Source organism: Hoplias malabaricus, chromosome 17, assembly GCF_029633855.1.
Source record: "Hoplias malabaricus isolate fHopMal1 chromosome 17, fHopMal1.hap1, whole genome shotgun sequence".
NCBI lineage: Eukaryota > Metazoa > Chordata > Actinopteri > Characiformes > Erythrinidae > Hoplias > Hoplias malabaricus.
In genome coordinates, this window is record NC_089816.1 from 24,047,066 (window position 1) to 24,071,939 (window position 24,874).

Consider the following 24,874-nt stretch of genomic DNA (forward strand, 5'->3'; position numbering starts at 1 on the left):
AACGGGCACTTTGGAAAGGACCCTCCGCTCACTCCGTTATCTGTAGCTCATTTCACTGGCGCTTTTCCAACAATATGGGCATGTAAGGAACCAACGAAAGGTGTTCAAGAGCCTCTGTAACATGGAGGTAAACAGGGTAAGGACACTCACTTCGCCTGTTTTAGTTGGTGTTAGTTAACGTTAGCTTGACTTGCTAAACTCGGTGTCTCAGATTATACTCGGCTACGTAGCTGCATTACGGAGGTTTACAGAGTCTGATTAATTCGAGTTCGACTTCGATCACATTTACAAGAATAACGGTACCTCTACATTTGAGTTTAGCTTATTGCTAGGCTATTGTCATGAATAATGTTGGTTATTTAGCTAGATACTGTCATAACAGTCAGTCATAACGGTGTTTTACCGCGGCGTTGTTCAGCTGTTGTCCACTAGTGACGTCACGGTCGCGTTCAAGAATTTCCGTAGCGAGCTCGGGTTTTTCCGTCAATTTAATACAATTGTCAGTTTTAAAGCAAATTAAGCTGCTATTTTCATTTTAATTCATACTTATATATGTCAGTAACTAAAATAATGTGAAATATTCATGGAGGTCCATTAAGTGGTGCTTAGCCTTTAAATATAAACAATGTCATTGACATTCACATTGTTCACAGTGTTTGTGATGGAAACCAGTTGTTTGAATATTTAATGAATCACAGAAGGGCTCATTCACAGAAGGTTATTGTGTAATTGTTAAAAATATACTTATATATATATATATATATATATATATATATTAGATTTTAACAGCAGCTGCCATTTACATTTATGTTAATGTCTGTAGAAATGTACAAATATATTACTTCCTTTGAATAAGCTTTCATAAGCTCTCGCGCTCATAGAGCACAACTAATTTGCATGAATATATTTTAAATAGCTTGGAGTCTCTGAACTATTTCAGTACATGTCTTTCCTCACAGCGAGTGAGTGAGTGGTCAGTTCACAGCGTCCAGACGTGCTCTCATTGTTTGGCTGGCCTTTCAGATGACCTCGGCAGAGTCAGGCGATCAGCTTCATGTACGAGAATCACCGGGACTTACTCTTAATTTGACAGCGATGTCCAGACTGGTCAGAAGAGAATTGCTCCACTCCTAGCAGCTCCCTATTCTTGACTTTTTCACCGAGGTCTCAGGCTACAGTCCACTTCATACAAAGGCCCGATTCACGGCACGCTCCAAAATCAATAAAAGCTCCCTTTCAGATGTCCTCTATAGACTTCTCCACATACCGCGCTTAAATGAAATTAGTAAAGAAAAAAAACGAGTACAAACGCATTCTGACCTGATTTTGTCCTTGAGAATGAAGAAGAAAATAAGAAACGTATAAAAGACATGTATGTATAAGGGGAAAAAATTAACCCTTTAATGGTCCACACTTCAGTTCCTCACTCACATGCCAATAACTTGGCAACAATAGCTTCTCTATGTCAGGTGACTTTACTGAAGGAGTGACTCTAAAACTGTATATAAACATAACATTCAGTAAGTTTAACTAATAACAACAAATTTATTTTTATTTAAAAGAAAATGCTGTGATATAATTTTGCCATGATATAAATATATATATGATTAATATCTGATCAATATCAGCAACTCATACTGAATAATTGGTCTTGCCTCTTGAAAAAATTATATCATGGCGTTTTCTTTTAAATCACATTTTTTTGCTGCTATTAGTTAAACTTACTGAATTTTATGTTTTATGTACAGTTTTAGAGTCACTCCTTCAGTAAAGACACCTGACATAGAGAAGCTATTGTTGCCAAGTGAGTGATGAATCTAAAACCTCATGAAGGCCTAGACTAGTAATGATATTTCTCAAGCCTGTGGTCCCACTCATTGTAAACCAAAATATGACTGATGTGAAAATGCTTCCACAGTGCATAATGATGTTGTGTGTTAATCTGATACGGTAGGCCTTCGGTTCACTTCCTGAAGGTGTAACCCAGGGGACGCGACTATTTGCCTAAACACAGAAGAAGGAAAAAACAGACGGGATAAACCTTTTTTACTCTTTTGAGATTTTTAAAAAAAATGTACACAATAATGTAAGAAATGTTTGCTACATTAACATATGGCTCCACACATCGGCTAAATTTGAGGTGAAGTGAGGGAATTAAGGGTTGTATAAGATTGGATAAGATTTATTTATTATATAATAACTGCATAATAAGCCTTCAGTTTCTTCTGCTTTGTGTTAACCAGTTAAACTCTCTTTAATAATGTCATGCCATGCAGTTTTCTATGGTCTATTACAGCTTGTTGACTTTAGACCCAAAGAAGCAGACTCATACATTCACAGAGAACCAAATCATTAATAACCACATCCTCTGAGTGTTTGAACAACATCTTTAAAAGGTATTTATGTTGATTTAGGTATCCATGTCTGGCATGGATGAGTGTGTGGTGTGTGTGTGTGTGTGTGTGTGTGTGTTTGTGTGTGTGTGTGTGTGTGTGCATAAAAGGGGAAAGGGCTCGACCCAGTAGACTAAAAGGCGTTTTTGTCCGCCTGCTGTTTTTACATCACTGAAGGAGCTGCGAGCTTTAACAGACAACAGGCCAAAGGTAGGTGTGTGTGTGTGTGTGTGTGTGTGTGTGTGTGTGTGTGTGTGTGTGTGTGTGCAGTGCATTATGGGATATGTTTGAGGGGGATTCCCCCATTCTTGAGTGATGTAGGGGGAGGAAATAGTGGCATGGAAAAAAAGAGGGAAAAAAACACTGCATAGGGGAAGCTAATTTTAGGTAAAAATAACAAAATGTCATTAAATTTCATTAATCTCAGGTTAGTGAAGCACACACACACACACACACACACACACACAGTAGCTTTATTCATTCCTGAGGGTGTGTATAATGTTCAGTTAGATGGATGTCCCACAGAAAGATCTTTTACAGACTGAACATGGACATTTGAGAAAGAAAAAGTGATTTTTTAAAACTAATTTGCCATAAATTGTAAATAATTTAGACGAGCAAATTTTTATTTTTGATCGAGTTCTGGCTAATGCTTTACATAGAAAATTTGAGAGAGAGAGAGAGAGAGAGAGAGAGAGAGCGAGAGAGAGAGAAACAGCTGTCAGTCCCTCCAGATTGATTACCCACAAGGTATGGCGAGTGATGACCTCTCTAAGCCCCTTTGCCATATGGAGAACCACAGTGTGCATATGTATGTGTGTGTGTGTGTACGGTTATGACTGTGGGTGTGGGGTTGCATCTCAGCTGTGTGCACTATGCCAGATGTGATGGCGGTACTTTACCAAGAGCCAGCAAGGTCATAGACAGACAGACAGACAGACAGATGCACACACACAAACACACGCTTGTTGTAGGTGTTATTAACGTGCATTGCTGCATGTTTATGCAGAGAACTGATCTGATCATGCTTAAGCTGGTGATCTCTGACCTCTGCCACAATCAATAAACAGATTCAGCTGTGTGTCTGCCTGTGGGTGTGTGTATATGCTGATGTGGCAATATGAAAAGTTTTTCAATAAATAGATGCTGATTATGTGTCTGTCTCATCAGCAGTGAAGAACCACAGCTGATGTCTCAGCAAATCAGATTTATACTGTAACGTCTGGTCCAGACACACACACACACACACACACACACACACACAACCACACACACACAACCACACACACACAACACACAACCACATACACATATACTCACACATAGGCCTGATGAGCTGCTTTTGATTTAGGGAACACCAAAGCATTATGGTCTTTCATTATTTTGTTGTACATAGTAAATTATGGAATGTTACACAGACACAAGTCAAATCTGGATAATAATAGGCTTCCTTTGTAAATATTGGCTATTCAAAAGTGTCCGTAGGTGTGAGTGTGTGAGTGAATGTGTGAGTGTGTATCACCCTGTGAAGGACTGGCGCCCCCTCCAGGGTGTGTTCCAGGTAGGCTCTGGACTGGAAAAGCAGTTACAGACAACGAACGAATGAAGGAATCAATATCATTTCTCTTCATCATGGTTGGGATTACACCTCGTACACAATTACACATCACCGCTCATTTAACCTACAGCTGTTTATCACCTTTTTGCTTTAAAGCTATAAAGAATGTTTCTGCATAGACTGAATGAGGTAAATACAAGCCAGCCAATCAGAATGGAGGTCATAAGGACAGTCACAAGAACAATCCTCGTTTTGAAAATGGTAATGCAACAGGATTATGTCTATTTTTGGTAAATAAATCACACAGAGGAAGTGGGTTTCAGGGGGAAATTGTAAAATGCGAGTAAAATGCAGGATATGGGCTCTTGGAAGCTTAGAAAGGAGATCACACAGTGGCTGTGGAGCCATTATCACACACTCACACACTCCAGCACAAAAACACTCCACTCTGGAGATTAATGCTGCTCAGGCACATGCCATTCCTCCAGAACCACTGCCAATTCCTAGAAAACCACAGCCCCAGCAGCCTGTAATCAACACAAATAAGAGCTCAACCCTGCCCACCACTCACATGCACGTCCAATTACAGACGCACGTCCAATTACTTTAGTGATGGAGTTCCCATAGAAATCATTTCTCAGACTCATGATGTTTTTTCCCTTTCATTTGCCTTGCAGTAGGAGAGTGACAGAAAATGGCCTCCATAGGGAACTGGAGCTCAGAGCTGAAGAATACAGAGCAGGGTGGAAGAGTCTGAAATAAAGCCATACATAACAGGGAAGGCGGTTTTGATGATAAGCTTTATTTGAATTACAGAGCTCACTGCTCTTTGTTCATTCTGAGCAGGTGTCAGATCAGTGAGACAAACACAAAGCATTTCACTTCAGTGATTTAACTCATTTAAGTCAACTGCTGCATTTACAGACGGAAGGATTTATGAACTAAGTACATTTTGAATGGATCTAATCTGGATTTGTACTGATTTCCTAATCATTAATTTGTGATGAATATGTCTCAGTGTCCAGTACGAATTCCCAAGTATCAAGTAGCCACTATTAATTATTCTGTTCATTTTTTAAATTATTATGCAAGCACTATAAATGTGATACCTACAGGTTTTAAAGACTATTATACGTATAGTGTGTGTGTGTGTGTGTCTGAAGATGATGGATGAGTGTGGATGGAGAATGTAGGGAACCCACAAGCTGTAGCTTCTTTACATCAGAGAACCCCGACTCATTCTCGTCAACATGATCCAGATGCACGTTCATTCCTTCCTTCTCTGCCGCTGAAACAGACACTGACGAAGGGATGATTGATCTGAAGCTTTCGGGCCAGTGAGTTGGTTCTCATGGTCTGAAGACATTGTGATCAAAGTTTATGAGGAACATCTCCAAAGCGTGCCACTTTTGAGAAGCTGTTACATCAAAGAGTCTGGGGCTGAGATTTGAGACGCTGCAAAAGCAGCCCCGAAACCTGAGAGACAGCGTCATGCTAATAATTCACAAAAGATGAGTCCTGCATCTAAAGACAGAGTGCAAATTAAACACAACTTCAGCTCCAGATGTAATGGATCAGCTGAAACATGTTTGGGGTCTGAAGGTTGGTCGTATGGTTAATGTAGCTACCAAGTGTTTATGCAGTTTGTTCTACACTGAATGACCAGACAGTTGTGCACCTACCTTGTATCTACACTCACTGTCCAGCTCCATCTGTTCCTCTGCATACTTTCTTATCCACATATTATACCTGCTCAGGACTCCCACTGGGTGGTGGATCATCCTCAGTGCTGCAGTGACATTGACGTGGTGGTGGTGGTGTGTTAGTGTGTGTTGTTCTGGTACGAGTGGATCAGACACAGCAGTTTTGCTCGAGTCTTTAAACTCCTCAGCGGCACTGCTGGGAAAAACAGCAATCCAACAGCATCCTGCTGGCGGCCTCCCGTGTCCACTGATGGAGGATCAGAGTGGGCGGGGTTAGGGAGGAGGGTAAAACCTTGACCTTAAACTCATGTTGGGCTGCTATTGCCAATGCTTTTCTATGGAAAGTGCAGAACTGGAAACCTATGTCAGCAATTTGAACCAAATAAAGTTGCCGACTGCACTAATAAGACAGGATGGTCTGGATATTTGGAATAAAAAGGGCAAATTATTTGTATTTTTTCACCACTCTGTGGAGCAATAATCCTCATTTTTCGACAAATTACAGCCTGCGAATGTTGGCTTGAAAACGGCTTCTGTTTTATTTCATTTTCTGCACTCATTTGTTTGTTTCGGTTTAAATGAAGCTCATTCCTAATTGCGTCTCGTTTTAAGCACGCCTCACTGCTGCTTATAAAGTCTTAATGATCGTCTTGAATAAATAACAGCTCCACTTTTCACATCTCATCCACAGTGGCTGTTAAACAAAACCCTCTGTAAGACTATAACAGAGCTGACCTCCTGTGAGATTCTGATATTAATGATAGTGTTCTGCACCATCCAAAGCTAACCGCACTTATCGTCTGTGTAAATTCTCTCTGGGACGAGTGATTTAGTATAATTACTCGAGAGCTCCAAGAATCTTGCTCCATCAGCCAATACGTAAAGAACTGGGAATTGTTTACAATCCAGGGATTGCAAGCCAAAGGATTACAGCTTCAAAATGTAGTCTGTCATCATATGTTTTACATCAGTCTGATCTGAAAGGGAATTCCGTATCTCTTCTAGTCGACGTGTACCGGAAATGGATCATGCTCCTGAGCGATGTCAAGGTCTGGTTTCTAGGTTCAGTCCACTTTTGTGAGAACACCAGCAGTTTCCTGTTTAATTTCTTTTCTCTGCTTTCTGTTTTTCTGGATGGTTCCATAGCCTTTCCAACTCCTGACTGCACTTATTGATTTCTCAGAACTGAAGCTAGAAGAGGAGCTCAACAATGAAAGCTATATCTAATTGGAAATTCTGTTTGATTACCAGATCCCATTTTTTCCACTTTTATTATTATTATGTGACTGTGGGGGTGGCACGGTGGCTTAGTGGTGAGCACGTTCGCCTCTCAGCGCTGAGATCTTGGGTTCAAGTCCCATCTGGGTGGAGTTTCCATGTTCTCCCAGTGTCTGCGTGGGTTTCCTCCGGGGTCTCTGGTTTCCTCCCACAGTCCAAAAACATGGAGGGTAGGTGAACTGGATTCTCTAATAACTGTCCTTGTGTGTGAGTGAATGAATGTCTGTTTGTGTGAGTGCCCAGATATGGATTGGCGCTCTGTCCTGGGTGAAACCCTAGTGCCCGATGCAGTCCTCCAGGTGGACGGTCATTCCTGATCGAGAGTACGCTGTGTGCATTTGGCTGCTGCTTCTCACCAGTGTGTGTGTGGACTGAGTGTTCTGAGCAATGTGGATTGTAAAGTGTCCTTGGGTGTCTAGAAAGGCGCTATATAAGTGTGACAATAAATAATAATAAAAATAACCTTCTTTTCAGTTATTTATATTTTACTGTACATTATTAGTGATTTTTTTTCTTATTTACAAAGAAAACATTACACGTGTACAAAGACCAGTTATTTATTATCCTTTTGCAGACGAATTGGAATTGATATAGTTCAACTTACAAAAGCAGAGCTGATAGTTTCCAGTGACTGGAACAAGGGATGGTGCATCAGACCTGAGAGAGATAACAAGCTTCCACTAAAAAGGCTAAAGATTACACAGGTGTCAATCGCACATGTATCAATACCATCCCTACACACTATAACAGCATCCTAAAGAAAAGCAGAACGTATATTTTACATCATAAATACACACTGAACATTTTGGGTACAGCACCTAAGCTTCAATAAAGGAATGGCTGCCTGCTGCATTCAGCTCTACGATGAATCGTCAGGATCTGATTTTTGTGATGGACTACACTGACCCTAGCATGACTACAGACTTGACTACAGTCTACATAGTGGACTTATAAAATAGGTGTTACTAGTAAAAGTGGTCACTGAGAGGAAAGAGAAGTCATTTCTAATAAAGTCGAGGGTGAGCGCATATTTCTGAAAAATTTGATTTAAACTCTGACCAACTGCAACTGCTACAAATAATAGATTCTACAAAACTGTACTTTCATATCTACCCAAGTCTGATGAATACTGTAACAAAAAAGAAATAAGACAGTGTGATTGCGCACAACTTTCATAAGAATAACTGCATGGAATAGAGATAATACTCAAGAATGCAGAAATGAATGTCTATTTACAAACAAGATGAAAATACTATCTACAAAAATGAAAAAAGGAACAACTCCACTGGGCCCTGGCTCGTCTCAAATTTCTGCCATAACAACAACTAATTTCACGTTTCTATATTTTTGACAACACTATTTAAGGATAGCAGCTGTCCTCAGTCACCTTGACCACTGGAACAATCAGGTACCTCTGACCCACTTCCTCATCCATAAGACCCCAGACTCATTTCACCATGAAGACAAAACCACACGGAAATATTCCATAATTATTTTTGGGTTAAATTTTCATTGCCTTAAACATAATAAACATTTTGTAACAACATTTTGTTGTTGAAATGGGATCAGAATGGGCCGTATGTAACCGGACAGGTCACTAAAGCATTCAAATTGTTAAAAATGTTGGAACACAACTTATGCTTTTAAAATAGCATTTCCATGATCTCTGTGAATTCACCAAGCTCACCGAGGTCAGGATCCAGGACGTTCAGTAAATGCCACTTAAAGACGTCATGATTTAAAGTGAAGGATAAAGCTGAGTATGGAATTTCCAGACCTTATAAAGGGTTTGTGACACACAGGTCACCGTGAGCTCTTACGGGCTACAGAAAAACCTGCAGTGATTCAACAACACAGTAATTGTTTTCCATAAACAAATAAATGGAATTCAGCAACTGACCATTGGTTCCCACTGGAAATGTTCTAAGACTAAATCTTTTGTTCTGTCAGTGGTAATGGACCATGTGATGCAAAGGTGGCAAACACAGATTAGCATTAAAAGCACTGGAGAATTAATTTCAGTCGTAAACAGTGCTTTTCTTCTCCTATAAATTTATGAGGTCTTTTTAGGACAGCAACAAAATGAAAGGAAAAAAAAAACACTTTCATCTTTCATGAAATTTACCTCTTTTTATATGTTTATAAAGTCCAAATGCAGCACAGAAGAGATGTAGCAGTCCTAGAACCATCTGTCCCTCTTTCTCTCAGATTAAAGCATCTCTCTGTAGGAACTGAAGCAATAGTTGCTCTGTGGGATTGTTATGTAAAGGATAGAATGTCCACCTCTGGTCCACACCAAAGGCACCATTCCATAAAGCAGTACTTCTGAAATGCTGTGATGTTTGGAGCTGGAAAAAGAAAAAAAACAAAAAAGGACAGACAATAGCTGCTGGTGGACAGCTCTCTTCAGGAGAGCAATTAGTAGCAAAGATCAGTTCCTTTCTTACCAAGACAAGTCACTCTCTGTCCCTCTGAATGTCCCACTCTCTCACTTTGTTCATTTGTTCTCCTTCCACCTTTTTGTTCTCCTCTTTCTCTTTCTGTCAACACTCAACACACTTTACAGTCCAGTATTAAGCTGGACCAGCTCTACATAAGGTCAAATGTGGGCTAGTTATAATGATGTTGCTAATACAACGCCATCTGGAAAGCTCTATAAACACCATAAGAACTAGCCAACGTCAGCCTAGGCACAGCTAGTCGACATACCTTCATCCTCCTTAATTCCCCTACACACACTTACGCTGAATTTTCCCTCCAAATGCTTGATATTCAAACAGGGTAATGAAAATATCTTAAAGAGATACGCAGAGATCCTTGAGAGCAGGAATATTGGTGCCCTTAGAAAGGCTTAGAGAAGCCAAGATAAGAATACGTCTGTCTCTATGTTTCATTAGTTTGAACATCGCGGTAGAAAGATGGCTCTGTCAGTAAGACGCAAATAAATATCTCCCCAGGTGAAGCTCAGTCCGCACAGGGGCCAATAAAGCTCCGTTCCCGGTCAGATTCAGTCCGAGCCATTCTTGCACACACAGTTACACTCCTCATGGTGCTCCAATGGGACGTCTGTCAAGGACTTCTGAGGCCCTCGGCCACCCGATCTGATTTTCAGCATGAGTACCTGGACAGACAGAAATATGAATGCTACATTTAGCCTTTTTTAACACTTACCAGAATATATATATACACCAGTGTTTGAATTATATTCCATTGACTATGTCTCGTCCCCAAGTAACATATTCCTCAAAATGACTCCAATAAAGAAAATGTTTTGTTCAGAAAATGATAATTGGACAATTTGACAAAATAATTACATTAAGACTATTTTCCCTTTACCTCCTGTGTAGTGGATCAGCCAGTACATGTACGGTGTCCATTGTGCTTTGTGCTAACCGCATGCCTAAAGCATCACAGCAAACATGCCTTGACAGATCAACTGCATTGAAGTTGAAGGGGAAAAAGGAGTAGATCTGATATTTTGCCAAACTTTATCCCGTTGGTGCTTTTGGAAGATTACACAGAATTTTATGTGCGGGGCTGTACCTCATGATATTTCCTGACCACTTTGGTGGGGGTGCAGTGGCAATCATAGCAGCGATGTGAGCAGCAGGCACAGTTTCCCCCACAGCGCTTCACCAGCAGACAGCTGGGCCAGTAGAGGACATCTGTCCGCTTTAACTCCTCACGCAACGACACTGACACGTTCCGTGGTGTGCAGCTGTACAGCCTTACGTCCTCACGCAGCAGGTTCAGATCCACTACACCTTCACAAACAGATACAGACATGTACAGGTGTAGAAATCTATGTCTTTTAGGTTTTTATATTCAGACAGAAGTGTAGTCGTTAAATGTACAGTATGAAGAATAAAAGTGTGGTTTAGTACCTCTGGCTTTCTTCTGAAGAACGAAGGACTTGCCCAGCACCTGCCAGGTGGGCTTATAAAGCTCCTCCAGGTCCAGCTGCCAGCGGTCAGGCTCCAGGTATTTCAGCAGTTCCTCCACAGTGCTGAAGCCAGCTACAGTTTCCCCAAAAATCTCCATATTCTGCACAGCTGGTGTCACTGGCATTACAGCAGGGATCTGTGATCAGACACACGGACATGGGACACTTCCATGAACTTCATAATGTACATGTTTGGCGTAAGTGTCTTTCATCACAGTATAGTTTCTGCAGAAAACTGTTGACGTGGGGTGGCAGGTGAGAATTAACCAAGTTATTCACACAGATTCAGGGACAAACTGAAAACTTACTGTGGCAACAGATAATAAACAGTAAATGTGGTCAAATTTTCCTTCTGCACCTCCTGCTCAGTTGAAGCTAAAATGAACACTGTCTAACAAAAATATCCAAACACAACTGCACTAAATATGCGTGGCAGAGAGTTTTATATCATCTAATGATGGACGCGAGGAATCAAAAGGAGCATGACAACCCCGTATGACATTTGTTAATTAAAGCAGCTCATTAGAGCAGCTGAAACCCGAACATAATGAACGAACAAAGCAGAAGGAAACAATAACATCATTCCCACCCAGGGCTAATTGACCTATCCATGCTCAGCCCAAAAAAAGAGTCCTTTCAGCTACCGTTGTTAGGCTGGAAATATTTACGAAACACTGGATAAAATCCCATTTGACCTCATGTGGTACACTCAGTTTATCCTTTAGTCAAAATATGGATGTAGTTGTGTTTGTTACCAAGCTAACATTTACACAGTGGCACATTAGCTGTTGCCATTTCCATTTTGTACAATGCATAACAACTCTAAGTACTAGGGGTACATTGTTTGGGAATTTGGCTGCTTATTAACCTCGTTTCACCAACTTGAGAGAGGCTATCACACAATTCTAAAGCGAGTTCTCGCAGGCTTTAAACGGTTATGCACATGAAATTCAGTTTCATGCAAGCTTCAAGCGACTAAAGCTGTGTGAAAGATTTACCGTGCTAAGGCAACCTAACATGTGCGACTCTGTGGCAGGGCTGCAGATGGGTTATGTCAGAGATTCGCTCAGAAATCCCTGTAATCTGGCGACCGCAGCGGCACGCGTGGAGCTCTGTTCACCTCAGCAGGAGCGCTTGGCTGAGGCTCCACACACTCGTTAATTGACAGAATGGGAGAGCGCCTTGCATTCACTAGCTGTTAATGGTTTCCATTCCACACGTCTGACAACTGCCAGGACTTATTGGGAGAGAGGGGGGGGGGGGGGGAGCGAGAGAGAGAAAGAGAGAGAGAGAGAGAGAGAGAGAGAGAGGCCTGGGCATTGATGGATATCTAAAAGAACAGGCACTATTGAGTGTAAACGCTACTGTAACTAATCGGCTTGGCTCAGAACTAAAGAAAAGGGACGACTGAAGTGAAGTAAAGCTGTGTGCTTTGGCAAAATAATATAACTTTGTGACTCTTGACGACATTTTAACGATGCACTATATCGGTTTAACATATACCTGTGTGTAACATAAAGTTTATTTTATTATTTACTGTTTTTCTAAATTAAATAAATAAATAAATCAGTGCTATCACAGGTGGTTTGTCTGTTGTTTTTTTGTTGTTGTTTTTTTTGATGTAGTAACAGCTCCTACTGTTGTGAGAAGGCTTTACATGAAAAATATTGGTTTGATTCTGAGTTTATTCATGCATGTCAATGAATCGTCTCATGACCGTACGGCAGTGTAAAACCAGTTCCTAAAGAATGAATATAATTATGTTGCTGTGCTGCTGTGATAGCTAAATCACCTGTGTCATTATTCTCTACTCAACCTTGCTCATCCTCACAATAGCAGGCCCCCACTGCATGCCCATTTGACTCTGAATGTTCTCGTTCAATCATACTGACCCCATTCACTGCCCCCGTCAAACCATGCTTTATCATCTTTACACAGCGCTAAACAGGCCAGCTCACTTTTCACGGCCTCACTGTCTTCAGAGCAACACGCAAAACTGCCCATCAGGCAGAAAATTCCTCAAACAAAAACTTGTCCACAACTGTTCAGTGTCTCTAAACCCCTCTAAACCTTCCACATCTCTCTACTGGTGTCTTACAAAAGTCCACTCTAATTTTGGTAATTATCCTAACATCGAAGGCCTCTCTTTTGTTTCCAACAAAAACTTAAGATTGCTAGTATAATAATGACGAGTTTAAATACAACATGCTTGATTATTACAGCCCACTGAACACCCAGCAAATTAGGCAATGAATCAAAGAAAGTAATAAACAGAAACACCCTGCGTCCAAGCCATAATAAGACACATTAATCTGAAACATTTCCTAACTATTAGTATCTCCATTACATTTCATAACCTCTGACATCCTCATGCATAGCAACCTACCAAATATTTTCCCCCTTAAGGGGAGTTAGCATGATCTTATTCCTCTGCCCTTTTCTTTAAAAAAACTCCCTTTTATGTTGAGCACAAGCTCAAAGCTGACGAATTGATCTCGCGAGGTACAAACCCCTCAGTAAAATAATGGTTTCCATTGTGTTGTGCAGCTCTGACAACAAGGTGTTTCAAATTGGTTGCAGGCTGTGTGGGGCTTTTACAAGCATAAGGGCTTCAGAGGGCCGACCTGATGGAGCTTTCTGCCAGCAGTGTTCGCAAGAGAGAGGAGGCGAGTATATGGATGAAGAGCTCCACCTAAAACATGTGACTAAGTGCATGTAGTTAGAGACTATTGTGGGATTCACCCAAATACAGCAACTCAATAAACTGCAGTGAGATATCCGGAGACACAAAAGGTATCAAATCTATACATTACACACAGTCTTGTGTAGTTTAATTAAAGGGTTGCAATCAGTCGACACAGAAGTGGGGTACTGCACTAATAGGAGCATTACGGTGAGTGTACATAAAATGTTGTGACTCATTTCTTCACTCTTATGAAGCCAGGGAATTGTTTGAACGAGAGATGTCTGGCTAAGCTCAGGTCTAGTTAAGTACAGCAGGAGCTCAGCAATGACCCGAAGATCATGGGTTCAAATCCTAGGACTGATTGTGTATTTCTGGTTGTTTCCTTGAGAAAAGCTTTGCTTGATCTCTGCAGGTAATAGATGAGTTTTTCTTTATTTCTTTATATATTTTTTAAATCAAATACAGTTTATTTGAATTTTAACATACCTTTAAATTTTACTTTATTTTTAAACATTTTACAATACACATCAAAAGTGTGGACACATCTTCTCATGAGTCATTGGTGGAATAGGGCTGTTCACTCTGTAGAACCATGTACCAGCCCCTACCTCTGCACAACACTTCAAACCCATTAAGAAGGTGAGCAGTTCTACAAATTAACTCTTGACGAGGCCACAGCTGTTCACTGAAAACCGTTCCAGGTGACGACCTCATGAAGCTGACTGAGAGAACGCAGAGAATGTGCAAAGCTGTCATCAGAGCAAAAGGGGGCTACTTTGAAGAATCTAAACCATTCCAAGTATAAAACATTCTGGTTTGTTTAACATTTTTTTGTTCACTACATAATTCAATATAGATTTAATGTCTTCCACATTCATTTACAATGTTAAAAACAATGAAAACACAGAAAAAAACACTGAATGGGAAACTTTTGAGGTTTAAACCTCAACTTTTAACCTACACTTTATCTCGTACCAACAGTGTTTAAGGGATGAATTTGTTATTGAACAGCTTTTCTATGTTTTTCCTATATGAGCATTTTAATTCTTTAATTCTTGAAATAAGTGCAAATCTTTTATTCATATTTTTGCATTGTGGCACTGAAACCATGAGCCTTACATTTTGCTACCCCAGATACACATTTCAGGGTGGCTTCCACAGGTGTAATGGCTATGACTCTAGAAGTGTCGGACAAGGAGAAAGAGGCTGGAACTAGAGGCAGTAATGTATCACTAGAAGCACTGAACACCGGTCATCTGACTGCAGCGACCTCAAAACGTGAATTAGTATCAGATCAAGTTTCAGAGAACCCTCTCCTTATGACTTTACCCAGAATTGTTCTTTTTTTTAACTTAGGAACCTTAACCTCTTGAAATCACTCATGTGAATGCTAGCTTAAATCGATTTTGCTCTTATCTGTGCAGAACTGCTAGCAGGCTCCCTGTTGGCAGGGATATCTCCGGCATTTCAAAGCTGTAATTCTCTTCTCTGCCAGCAAGTGTCACAAACGTTCACTATTTCTTATCATCTGTTATTCGGGCATGTGATTAATATATTAAGCACACCACATTTATCAGAGCAGCACCTCCTTAACCTTCAGCAGCATGACGCAGCTGACCAGGTAATGGCTGGCTGTCATGAGATCTGTTGTAGCGATGAGGAACTTTAATTAATCCCTGTAAGCAAATAAAAATCAAGCTTTCAGACTGGATTTAGATCCCACCTACTCACACCCCGTCTGCATACAATTTTATACTGATTATAATATGAACACATTTTAATTTTCCAAATTTTTATCAATTATGTGTTTTATCTCTAGATTCTACACAAGGGCAAGGTCTGGCAAATTGTTAACCATCTCCAGCTTCTATATCCTCTGTGCTCAGCATCTAGCTTCCTCTCCCCACTCCACCATCCATCTCAGTCCATTCAAATGAGGGTCAGTAGGAAGTAGAATAACTGTGGAAAGCCTCTTGGCTGTTCCTTTGGGTAGTGTGTGTGATTTAATCTCTCAATCCTGCCCTCCCTGAAGCCAACAGCAGCAGCTCCCCCTCCTCTTCCTTGTTTGCAGAGCTAGGTGCTATTTTAACAACCTCTTCACTCAAACCCTTAGCGCTTTCCAGAGGCTCTTCCTGGGGTTTTATGGTTGAGGCTGATTTTCCTCTCCTCCTGATGGAAGTGGCGAAGGGGAGTGATTGCTTATTTAGGCGGAGTGTGCAAGGCTGGGGGATCCAGCATTTGAGGCTGACCACAGCGAAACAGAGCTCTGCTGTTCCAGGCCGACAGCAAAATCTTCAGCTCATGCTTAAAGGGCCAGTCTGCCCATTTTCACTAATTTCATTACAGATGAAACACTGGATATGTACAAACTTCTGAACATGAAAGGTGGCTTTCAATACAACACAAAGGGAATTTAGACATGGACTATTAGCAATGTACTCTCTTTGGTAAGTCTACAAAATCTATAAAGACTACAAATACAATCTGCTCAGTCAAACAGACATCATCATGAAAACAGCTAAAAAATCGGTTCCAATTAGCTCCCTGAATCTATGCCAGAGATGCCACGTGCTAATGTGTACAGACATACGGTGCCTGGTGAACTGGGAATACAACTTAATGCACTTAGAAGATAAAAAAAAACGGATGTTCCTTTGCCCAGAACACTTTCTGCTTAAAATCTCCTAAAATGACTGTTAGAAAGAGATGTTCTGTTTAAATAAAATTAAATCTTGTGTGAGTGCAGCTCATACCTGAGAGAGAACACTTAGGAGGAATGTGTGTGCATCTGTATAAAATCATCTGATAATGAAACAGACCTTGTAAATTGATGTATAGATAAATTTAGTACTAATCTGACCACAGTCATCTTGATTACAAAAAAGCTCGGCGAGAGAATAAAGCAAACAGAATCTGAAGTGCTGTGAGTCAGGTTTAAATGGGCTGGACGCTGGAATTGTAGGTTAAAGCTTTCTGTCCACCTCCTCACTCTATAAATAGAGCTCTATCACTCAGCCACACCTTCTGAGAGTGGAGCTGTGCACCCACAAACAATCTAAAACGCTCACAAAATCTCCTTTCCTTTTACCATAACACACAACTGCTCAAAGAAAAATACACCACTGCACAGCTACCGGTTTTATGGCAAAGTCACAATATTGTTCTTCTGAGAATGAATGACAACATACCCATTTATACTGCCAAGAGTTTGAGCACCTCATTTTCTTTAGGTCTTGAATCTTAAACCTGAAATGTAGCATAAACTGCACTGGTTTAAACTGTAGTTTCAATGTAAACAATGATCATTCAGCACTATTCCGTTCAAATTGAAACGGATGATTAAAAGACTGTATCTGAGATGAATAAACATTACATGTTACATGTTTAGTAACAACATCATACTAAATTATATTTACATGTAAAAACTGATTTTTAGAATCAGTACTTTCCACATGACTTCTTGCTTTCTTTCATTGGGCTCTATGACAGTGAAATAATTCATTTAAAATTACTGCATGCTGTTACCATTGCCACAGGCCATTATGTACGGAAGGAATTAAACTGACATTGTGTGTAAAACCCTCATGGTGTACTCTGAAACAATACACCTGTTAGACTGCAGGATATGAGGTTTCTCTCATTTGGCCAATAGCAACAAATTTCACCCCACATCACAGCCGTAATAACTATCGGTACATTTTTAAAGAAGTCATTGAGACAAAGAGATAAAGAATGGCTTTGTTCACTGTGAAAGGAAAGTGGCTTCTGCCAGCACTGAAAAGCGTCGAGACACGCTCTGATGCTTCTGTAAACGAGAAGGAGAGATGGGTAGAGTGAGAGAGAGAGAGCTCTCGTAAAATCCTGACAGGCATCACACATCAAAGCCAAGCATGTCTATTAAATCATTTCAGGGGAATAATCCACCCCAAATGTGCCATGTGAAACCTGGCAAGGTAGAAATTAAAGGGAGGAAATTGTGCTGTTGGCCCAGAGGCGCTGACGCAAGCGGGACACTCTCTCATCACCACAGCCTCCAAATTTCCCACCTATTACTGCAGGTGTGATCTCAGGGCAGAGGGTCACTCCGGTGAAGCAGCAGTGATTACTGACCGAGCTGCACTACAATTAGCCAGGGAGAGAGAGGTGTCCACAATGGACAAGCCTTTGTAAATTGTAAATCCGGTTTAAATTTTAATGAAAAGTCGTTCTAGAGCTGAGCATATTAATGTAAGGTACTGAGGGTAATTTCTGGACTGAAACATCACTCATCTGAATGTATGTGTCCTCAGTGGGTTCACCTTAAATTCACTTATGATGCATTAACAGTCTGTGTAATCAGTCTCATTTAAATTATTTTACAACGCAGAGTTCAAAGCAAATGTGCAGCTATTTGGGCGTGCAGCTCTAAAGAAGTAAACACTGGACCGCCAACATGTCTTGGCTAATCAACTACGTCTCAATTGCGTGAAATTGTGTGAATTTAATTCTTTTAATTCTTTAAAAAAGCAGCTAATTTATAGTTTACTGAGGAATACACTTAACATTAGCATAACACTTGCTTGTCACTTCACCAAAAGGTTTTCTAGAACCTTTTTGGCCTTATCAGTGGTTCTCATTTTTTTTTCTATAATTCCGCACCTCAGACGAAAGGGAATTTCCATGCCCCTTCTGTCCCATATCTCCCCCAAAAATGGTGATAAAATTCACATGCAAGTTTACAATTTTCTAATTTTTTAAAGTAACATCAACTTCTATTTCTACATCAGTAGCTTAACATTAATGTTCAAAAATACAGAAAACTGGCCGAATTAAACTATTAGGTGCAAGGGCCACAAGCCCCAGTAGGAGCTAAAAGCCCCACTAGTGGGGCGTGCCCCACACTTTGAGAAACGATGCCCTACATTGACTCAAAACATAGGAAAGGACATGAGAGACATCTGCTGACCTTTCTTCCTACATTCCAGGGCTTCATCAGCTGTAGAGATGAGCACATTTAGTGCAGAGTCATTGGGACTTTATGGGGGGAGAAATGTGTTTACTCAGACAACTGACAGAGGCACAAGCATAGTAACAAGTTCAAATACGCAGCCTGGCCAGACCCCCGAGCTTTTGTTAGAGAAACTAATGGGGTGCGGAAGGTGGGGATGTGTGTGTGTGTGTGTGTGTGTGTGTGTGTATCTGTTTTCATGTATTTTCAGGACAAAACAGAAAGAGAAAAACAGGATCATAAAAATACTTTTTTTTCCTCTTTAAAATGCTAAACAATTTCTGTTTTGATTCATAGGGTTAAGGGTATAATACAGCTAAGAGGCATATTGATACATATAGTTAGCTACAAATGAAGTACTGAGTACTGTGCAATGATCAGAGACTATGCTTCATAAATTCAATTTCTTGCTAAAGCACCTATTAAGTATACATTTTTTTCCAAGATGATGGGTTTGTCAGAAAAACGGTCACAACCCCAGAGCCCAGACTTTAATATCAAGTCATGATATTAAATGAAGGGTGTGTCTGAATTTTGCACAGTCCTCTATATAAAACATATGCACCGTATTATAGTTACATATAGATAAATACATACAGGACATATGTATTACTCTACATCCTAACTTTGGAAACAAACCAACCTGTGTGTGTGTGTGTGTGTGTGTGTGTGTGTGTGTGTGTGTGTGTTTGTGTGGTCTGGAAAGGAAGGACATGGGGGGGACAGAACATGAGACAGAGAAAAATTATTATTGAGAAAAAGGTGGGAGGAAAGACAGAAAGGGGAAATGTACACAGTGAGATAAAGCGTGCAGAGTGACACAGCGTGATGTTGCTTTTTTCCCCAGGTTTAGCTTTCCTGCCCTCTAATCCTCCTGCTTTCAGTGTGGAAAAACAAAAGGAGGATGTTAGCTGTGCCAGGCCGACAGAAAAGACAGAGCTATGCTTGGATGAAACCTCAAACAGGCCGCAAAAATAGCAGCACCTTTCAGTAAAGGCTTGTAGCCTCCTCTTCAGAGACAGGGTGGGAATGAGAGAGAGAGAGAGAGAGAGAGAGAGAGAGAGAGAGAGAGAGAGAGAGAGAGAAATCCAAACAGGTGTATCCAGGGGGACGCGATTTCAGTCTCAATCACGCAATGTGAAAAATAGCCTTGCACTGCATGCCTCTCTCTCCAGTCCCTGGTGTATAAGTGATAATTGGATATACAACATTGTGTCCTACCAGAGCACTATTAGCTTACCCAGAGAAGATCTTGTAATGAGATTTGATTTGCTGTTTGCATCAGCAATGGGTGCAGTGTAAAGTCCCTAAACTTTGAGACATACCCAAGGGTTGCAGGTGATGTCACAGTGTACAGTAGCCACCATACTGGGTGCTTACTGTGATACAACTGTGATATTTAATGGTTTTATTGTTCCTGTCAACAACTTTAGTCCTCCCTATATAGTGCACATCACATACAACTAAAAACACTAAACTAAAATATGAAACTGATAAATGACTATGATACTTTTTGACATGCTGAGTGCACAAAGTTATATTATGCTCTACAGATGATATATAAAGACATCTGGGACTCAGCCCCAGGATGCTGCAGCACAGAAATATCTCTTGCATTTTTAGAAAAGGAGAACTACTTTATAAATCTTTATGCCAAATCAGAGACAGTCATGATAAAACCTTATCCTGTGAAATAATGATTACTGAAGCTTATATATGATCTATTTAAGAATAACTCACACAGATTGCCACAAAAGCAGTGAAAAAGCAGTCTTTTTCTCCTCGTTATGCAACACTGTGGGATCCTCTACCCCCTGAAGCAATGAGGCAGTGTGCTTCTGAGTGTTGTGAGACTCTCTAGTGCAGGGAGCAGAGCTGTGTATAAGATACATTTATCCATCTTTCCCATCTGTTCTATCCACTCTTTAAATATTAGACTAAAGAATTATTAGAATTAAAATAACACACTGCCGATCTGTACTATATTAAAATTAGTCCACAATTGTTATACAGGGGGTCCTCGACTTACGACGTTGATCCGTTCCTAAGTCGGAACATACGCACATACTGTACGTAAATAACATACTGTAAGCACTTATCCTATCCTAACACCTATCCTCCTTGGTCCAGAGCCGCGTAACCGTGTATTCTTCCGCCGCGCACACCAAACACGAAGTTCGCGTTACGACATTTACGTAAATGGGAGATGAGTCGTAACCACGAAACATCGTAACTCGGACTGACGTAACCCGAGGACCTCCTGTTAGATTACAGTTGCTGACTGTGGGAATTCCACACAATTCATTAATTCACTCATTGTCTGTAACTGCTTTTCCAGTTCAGGGTCGCAGTGAGTCCAGAGCCTACCTGGATACAAGATGGGAAAACACACTCGCAGGGTGACACACATTCACACCTATGGACACTTTTGAGTAGCCAAACCACCTACCAACGTGTGTTTTTTGGACTGTGGGAGAATCCCAAATGATGCCTCACTAAATTTATTCCAGACTTGTTAAGGGGGCACTAGACATTACACAAATATATATATATATATATATTTTTTTTTTAGTCAAGTTATCAAAATAAAGAGACATATTTACACCAAAATCATCAAATACACAAACAACATACAAATTCACCAGTAAATCTGAGAAAAAACTAATTTGACCAAGTTTAGTGAGGGAGGGACAGCTGTGCTTTACCTGCTGGAGCAGAGTGTAATGAACACAGAAGCCTGGGTCAGAGGGGAAGTATTCGTCTGAAACAAAGCGGACCAGAATTTGATTTCCTTTGGACACCTGAGGACTGGGAGTATCCTGAGAACCACACCAGCGACCCAGAACCAAGCCTTCAGAGGGCTCCTCCACCTCCACATAATCGTACCTGAAACAGAACAGACAATGAATAAATATCAGTTTTGTTACAAATTAAAATGCTAATTATTTACGATGCAGGATGATACTGGAGTTACTGTATATTCAATGTTTATGGCAGTGGCCTATTCACAAACAATGTCAAAACTAACCAAATCACTGTCAATAATTTCATTTTTATGGTAAAAAAAAGTGAGCACTGTATGTGAAGTCAATTATAAAAAATATGAATAAATAAAATGATATTTAATAAACTCTAATTCTAAAGACTCAGCACTTTTCACAGGCTCTGCATGACTTTGCGACTGGCTGAGCAGAGCTTTCATTCAGAGCACATAAATCTTTGTCGTGGGAAAGTTGGCTTAGATTACCTACACATCAGCAATGTGCTGCTTAAAATGAAGGCCACCTGCAGCGCACCATGTTTCTGTGTTCTGTGTACGCGTGAGTGCATCTCTGTCCCTTGACGTCTGCTCACCATTTTGTTTCACCCTCTGTCCCTCTGTGTTCTGTGTGTGGAATTACACCAGCAAACTAACGGCTACATAAATAGGAAATAACTGCACTGTAGGGCTAATGCTCCAAGCGCTCCACTGAGAGGCATGGCAGTGAGATTATTAACTACAACCCAATTAAACACACACACACACACCTTCAACAGCGACAAGTGGGAGGGAAGAAATATGAGGAGAAAAAAATGCTAAGAGAAACAGAGAAAGATGGAGTGGGATATTAGTGGACGACAGTGTTGAAATTAAAGCCCATCATTTCTATTTAGCCATAATTTTTTCGATGGCCTCCCTCAGACAAAAAACAATTAAGCTCAACAAGCCTGACCATCATCTACAGGTAGCCGCTTGTGCTCCTCATTAAGGCCAGTTACAGCCTCGGCACATAATGAGACCTGGACACTTCATATAAAAGGGCTTTAGTAATAACAGTCTGGGTAATCAGGGAAATAGTGCATAAATAAAGGGTCTTTGTACTGTTGAATGATTTTTTCTTGGTTTTCTGTCCATCCATCACCCATCTATCCATTATCACACAGACAATTCAGAAGTACAAAATGTGTTCAACTGCTTTAAATAGGAAAAAAAAAAACATAACAAAGGTTTATCTTAATTTCCCAGAATAATTCACAGCCGTAACTGAATGAGAGGCAAAAAACCTAACTGACTCTCAAAACTGGTTTAAATTAGACCTGTGCCATAACATTTCCTAACACAAACACACACACACACACACACACACACACACTCTCTCTAACTGTATCCCTCCTGTGACTCTTTTGGGGTTTCATGCCACAGTCCTTTGATGTAGATTGGCCTGAATGTCCCAGCCAAACAATTTTAAAAGAGGATGAAAAGAATACACACACACACATAGTTGGTGTTTTTCTTGCCTTAGTGGGTGCACTGGGTCTACAGCACTCAATAAAGCTTGGTTTCAGTGGTCAGTGCCAAGGCCTGCTACTAATCATTTGACTCAATGGGACAGGCATGCTAACTGTGTGTGTGTGTGTGTGTGTGTGTGTGTGTGTGTGTGTGTGTGTGTTTACTCTCTGCCCATATTCAGTAAAAACAAAAACAGTTGTCACACTACACTTAAAAACAGATATTTACTAAGATGCTCAACACACACACGATGGCCAAGTTCCTTTAAGGCCACACGAAACTGACACAGCATATAAAATATTAAATAAACAGAAATCTCAATCAAAACAATAACCAAACAAGTGTTAAAGTGTAACTTAAAATGAACATATACATGGATAGATCAAAAGGAGGTGGAGAAGTAAAAGCCAGAGCTGCTATTTTGGACAGAGCATGGTTTATTCAGCTATAGATAGAGAACAAACACTGGCTGAGAACCTTCATTAGCAGTCAAATGGTGATCTCGCTCCATTTGAAAGAGCTTTTCTCTGACTGAAACAAAACAACACAGCACTCATTTAGCGCTTTAGCAAGGTCACATATACATAATGCCCTGTAATTAAAGGCATATTATGTGTTCTCTCTCTCTCTCTCTCTCTCTATTTTTTAGGTGAGAGATGAACTCCATAATAAACTCCACAGTGGGCAGATGGTTCATCAATAATGCAAAGTGCTTTAATTATAACCTGTTTTGAACGTGTGCTCTTCAACTCTGCCTCGTGTAAATCTCAAGCAGCTCATTTAGTGAAGAAACCACTGAAAACATCAGTGACATTCACTGGTTTCGGTGACCATTTTAAAGTTGGTTCTGCACCATTTCTGGGGTTTCTACAGTACCATTTCTGTTAGGGTTTAAAGACGTTTCACACAATTTGAAAGTTCTATAGGAAAAATAATAAATGAATTACAAGGTTTAATAAAACTTAATCTAATCTCTTAGATGTGTTCTCCGGGGCGACTCAGTGGTGCAGCAGGTAGTGTCACAGTCACATAGCTACAGGGACGTGGAGGTTGTGGGTTGTGACTGTCTGTGAGGAGTGTGGTCTGTTCTCCCTGTGTCTGTGTGGGTTTCCTCCAGGTGACTGTCTGTGAGGAGTGTGGTGTGCTCTCCCTGTGTCTGCGTGGGTTTCCTCCGGGTGACTGTCTGTGAGGAATGTGGTGTGTTCTCCATGTGGTTGCGTGGGTTTCCTCCGGGTGACTGTCTGTGAGGAGTGTGGTGTGTTCTCCATGTGGCTGCGTGGGTTTCCTCCGGGTGACTGTCTGTGAGGAGTGTGGTGTGCTCTCCCTGTGTCTGCGTGGGTTTCCTCTGGGTGACTGTCTGTGAGGAGTGTGGTGTGTTCTCCCTGTGTCTGCGTGGGGTTCCTCTGGGTGACTGTCTGTGAGGATTGTGGTGTGTTCTCCCTGTGTCTGCGTGGGTGCTCCGGTTTCTTCCCACGGTCCAAAAACACACACTGGATTAGGGCTTACAGACAATGAATGAATAATATAACTGACACAGAACACTTACAGCCTAATCTTATTAAAAAGTTATTAAATGTAATGTTTACAACAAAAACCTAATATACGTATTACATATTTCAGTGTTTACAACAACAACAACAACTATGATCCTTTACCTTCTATAAACTACTATAAAACTAAAGGTCAAATGGTGGAGTTGGAGTGATGAACTGAAGTGTGTTTCATAGTTTAAAGTGCTGCAGAAACAGTGTCAAGTTTAGTTTGAACACAGGGATATTTCTCTGAACTGACCAGTGTTGCATCATATTGCTGAAGCTTATCTTCATGAAAAACTGACACAAATCACAGCATGATACTGGTCGATCAGGAACAGAGTCAAAATAATGAGAAGGAAGAGGCCATAATAAGAGTCTTATTAAAGAACAGAATGGAAAGAAACATAAATGTACATATTACAAAATACAAGTTAAAAAAAATAAATTAAGCTGAATATAAATACAACAGAGAACTAAAAACAAATGAGGGATTTACGTTTTATTAGTTTTCTACAACAAAT

The 24,874-nt window shown here is 40.5% G+C and overlaps 1 protein-coding gene across 2 annotated transcripts in view; it reads right to left on the bottom strand.

The window, feature by feature from the left end:
• Positions 1-7,485: 7,485 nt before the first annotated feature.
• Positions 7,486-24,874, bottom strand: part of pdgfc (platelet derived growth factor c) — a 50,985-nt gene continuing 33,596 nt past the window's right edge. The window contains exons 3-7 of one of the 2 annotated variants that reach the window (XR_010795943.1): positions 21,254-21,434; positions 10,817-11,012; positions 10,476-10,696; positions 9,380-10,053; positions 7,486-9,280 (exon numbers count right to left, since the gene is read on the bottom strand). Coding sequence is in view for 1 of the 2 variants with exons in the window: in XM_066649169.1 (XP_066505266.1) it covers positions 9,940-10,053; positions 10,476-10,696; positions 10,817-11,012; positions 21,254-21,434 (712 nt within the window). In the remaining variant the exon portion in view is untranslated. Of the gene's footprint in view, positions 10,054-10,475; positions 10,697-10,816; positions 11,013-21,253; positions 21,435-24,874 lie in introns of both variants that reach the window. The other variant, XM_066649169.1, reaches the window with a different exon arrangement.